General features: G+C 34.9%; 1 protein-coding gene across 3 annotated transcripts in view; it reads left to right on the forward strand.

The window, feature by feature from the left end:
- LOC106879830 (cadherin-related family member 1) overlaps positions 1-3,540 on the forward strand; it is a 56,319-nt gene that overhangs the window by 33,967 nt on the left and 18,812 nt on the right. For all 3 annotated transcript variants that reach the window (XM_052976452.1, XM_052976453.1, XM_052976454.1), the window contains one exon: positions 2,440-2,562. In XM_052976452.1, the coding sequence (XP_052832412.1) occupies positions 2,440-2,562 (123 nt within the window). The remainder of the gene's footprint in view (positions 1-2,439; positions 2,563-3,540) is intronic.

The raw sequence follows: 3,540 nt of genomic DNA on the forward strand, positions 1-3,540 counted from the left end.
CTGGAACCTCAACGACAAAAAAAAGAAAAGAAAAAGAAAGAGTGTTCTCCTCTTCTAAAAAATAAACAAAAGAACTCGATTTATATAAATGAACAAACTGTTTGCGCATTCACTATTTTATTTGACAACTTCGAAGACATTACTGAGAAGAAACCATCGAAAGTAACCACCACATACAATCACCAAACATTTTCACTATTCAACACCGTCCAAGTTAACCCACTTCACCTTTAGAGCTGGCATGAAAAGCTACGAGGAAAAGGCAACCATTTTAATTAAGCAAAAAAGAGAAAAAATTGATTGCTATTAAAACGCGTAAAATGTTGGGGTTAATAATCTTACTCTTTAGTTACAGTTTCTCATTCATACTACATAATAGGTAGAATTGTCGGATTAAGACATGTATAGGTTTCCCTTATTGGCTCATACATACATACATATATATATACATAAAATCGAAATAAAATACTTAAAGCAACAGTCATCAAATACAAAAGCCAAGGTCCATGCAGTGTCATGGGCCAAAAAAATTTCCAACTTCTTGCCTAATGCAAGCCCAGAGCAATCTCTTCTCTCTTACATTATTTCGGTATTACATCTCTATTGTAATGTGAGATAAAAAATTTCAGTTTGAAAGAAGTCTGGCCTATATATATTCCTTATGCATTCCAAAACCGAGTCACAGATTTTGACGTATGGGGTATCAAAAGATTCAGTACTATTTCGGTTACAAATCAAACTTAATTTGCATTCACATATTTGCATTTCAAAAATTTAGCATTATATTCTTTCCATAAATCAACTATCGTAAACATTTTATACGATGACGTCACATTTTCTATATATGTGTGTGCCTTAAAAGACATCAATCCTCACGACACACACCGTCACTCACTCTATCTCTCTTTCTCACTCTCTTTCTCTCTCACACACACGCGCACGCACGCACGCACGCACGCACACACACACACACACACACACACACACACAGACACACACACTCCTTGTTACACCAAAGATGAACTGAAGGTAAGGATTATAGCAGCATTCACCAACTTAAACAAGGCGACAGATAGAATTACAAGGCTTACAAAAAATAAGTCAGGTGTTCGATTTGTTCGACTAAAGGCGATGCTCCAGCATGGCCTCAGTCAAATGACTGAAACAAATAAAAGAATTAAAGAATAAAAAAATGAATAAATGGTGCTCCTAACATTAACTTGACTTCACTTTCCCCGCCATTAAATTTATATATGTATATATAATTCTCTGTTGATTCTCTAGAACTCAATAGAAATGTAGAGTATTGTTAAATACGTTATAACTGAAAGTCTCCGGTTACCAGTACTGAATGTTACTCGTTTCCGATCATGAGCGGGCAACCCGAGCCTGGTTTCCTTTTGAAATATCCATTAACTGAATATTTTTTGAAATACATCAAAATTGATTACATCGATATAGGTTTTAGCTGAATCGTTATTTTATCGATCCCGTGAAAAATGAAAGGATAACATGCCAGTTCCAACGGGTATTCGAACTCAGAATATACGATCACATAATTTAATACCGCAAGGCTGTTTGCCTACGATACCTTTTCTGCGAATTTAGCGCTTGAATATGCATAAATCAGTTTAATTTAAATATTTCGAGGGAATACATTTATGCATTGAAAATATTAATTTTGATAAAAACCGTTAAACTGTAAACAATTGAATTTTGATTTTAAAGACTTGTTCATCCTTTACACTGTTACTATCGCAAAGAAACTATGCATGAAAGAATAAATAAACTGTAGAGAATGTAGGAACAGAAGTGAAATCAGGTTCGAGTGCGTGTCTTAACTGGGTTGGTTACATATTTTCTTGCTGTTTAAGAGAATGTAGTCACGTCGGCTGAAAGCGTTTATACTTCTCTTTGTAATTGTTTATGGGGTATTCAAACTATGTCGGATGAGCCGCACGTTTTCTTCTGGCATTGTGCACATCCGACTACATTAAAAAACGTGGCATTTTTTAAACATGTTACTCGAAATAATTTTAACGACAATTTCTAATGTATTTAGCGACGACGTAAAGTTTCCGATGACAATTGTAGTTTGTAAGGAGAAATGTGAAGGAATCTTTGTGAATTGTTCAAATAACAATGAAACACAGTCGGTTTGCTCCTTATTCGAAGGTGCTGAAGACTGCGTAGAATTTACTTTTACAGGAAGACTGACATACCTACAAATATGAACTCGTATATTTACTCAATAAGTTGTTCTCTTCATTGAAACTAAATCACTCGAAACTGCTCTTGCAAATACAAAAATAGATGGCTATCAACATCAAAAATAAGCACAGTAGGTTTTTAATTAAATACAATGATCAAGAAACAAATTAGGTGAGGGCTTATGTTATTATTTTACTCATAAATAACTTGTTTTATTTGTATATGCAGAACTCTTCGGGCGGTCTGAAAGATAAGTTCATGATGGATGATTCCGTGAACGGTACAGTCTATGTTGCTGGCCATCTCGACTTCGAACTAGAAAACCAATATATTTACGATATAAAAGTTGAGGTAAGCTTTACTCTTTTACTCTTTTACTTGTTTCAGTCATTTGACTGCGGCCATGCTGGAGCACCGCCTTTAGGCGTCATACTGAATAATAAATTTTTGTCATTAACGTTTAGTCTTTTTTTCATTGCTCAAATAATTTTTAACCCAAGCTCTCCACACTAGGCGGATTCTGTGTCGAGTTATCTATCTTGAAGAATAATACATAATGTCCAAAGGTCGACTTCTTTTCCTGCACAACGCAATTCGTTAGATTTGTACAGCTCATTCCTCGCTTTATATTTTTGCACTTTGTGTTAAAACACTTTCTTCGAATTTCTTTATTGTTATAATTGTATGTGTTGTCATTATTATCGTTTTGGAAACTTCAAGTGAGGTGAAATAAATCATTTTAACAATGTTATGGACTCAAGACCTTCAATATTTACTTGTTTCAGTTATTAGCGTATGGTCATCGCTGGAGCACCACCTTGAAGGTTTTAGTCGAACACACACACACACACACACACACACACACATATATATACAGATATATTTATATGTATGTATTTATGTATGTATATAAGTGCAGGCGTGGCTGTATGCTAGTCATATAGTTCCGGGTTCAGTCCCACTGCGTGACACATTGGGCGTGTGTCTTCTACTATAGCCTTGGGCCGGCCAAATCCTTGTGAATAAATTTGGTAGACGGAAACTGAAAGAAGCTCATTGTGCATGTATATATATATTTCAATATGTGCGTTTTCTTCGAGTCTTTTTCCCATCACTTCTTGAAACCAAGAGTTGGTGTGTTTACGTCCCTGTAACTTAATGCCGATAAGATAATAACTAAGCTTATGAAATATGAGTCCTAGGGTCGATTTATTCGACAAGATATTCTTCAAGGCGGTGCCCCAGCATGACTGTAGTCTAATGACTGAAACAAAACAAGTGAGTGACAAAATGTGTGTGTATATATATATATATATATATATATATATA

The sequence above is a fragment of the Octopus bimaculoides genome, chromosome 24 (genome assembly GCF_001194135.2).
Source record: "Octopus bimaculoides isolate UCB-OBI-ISO-001 chromosome 24, ASM119413v2, whole genome shotgun sequence".
Lineage (NCBI taxonomy): Eukaryota > Metazoa > Mollusca > Cephalopoda > Octopoda > Octopodidae > Octopus > Octopus bimaculoides.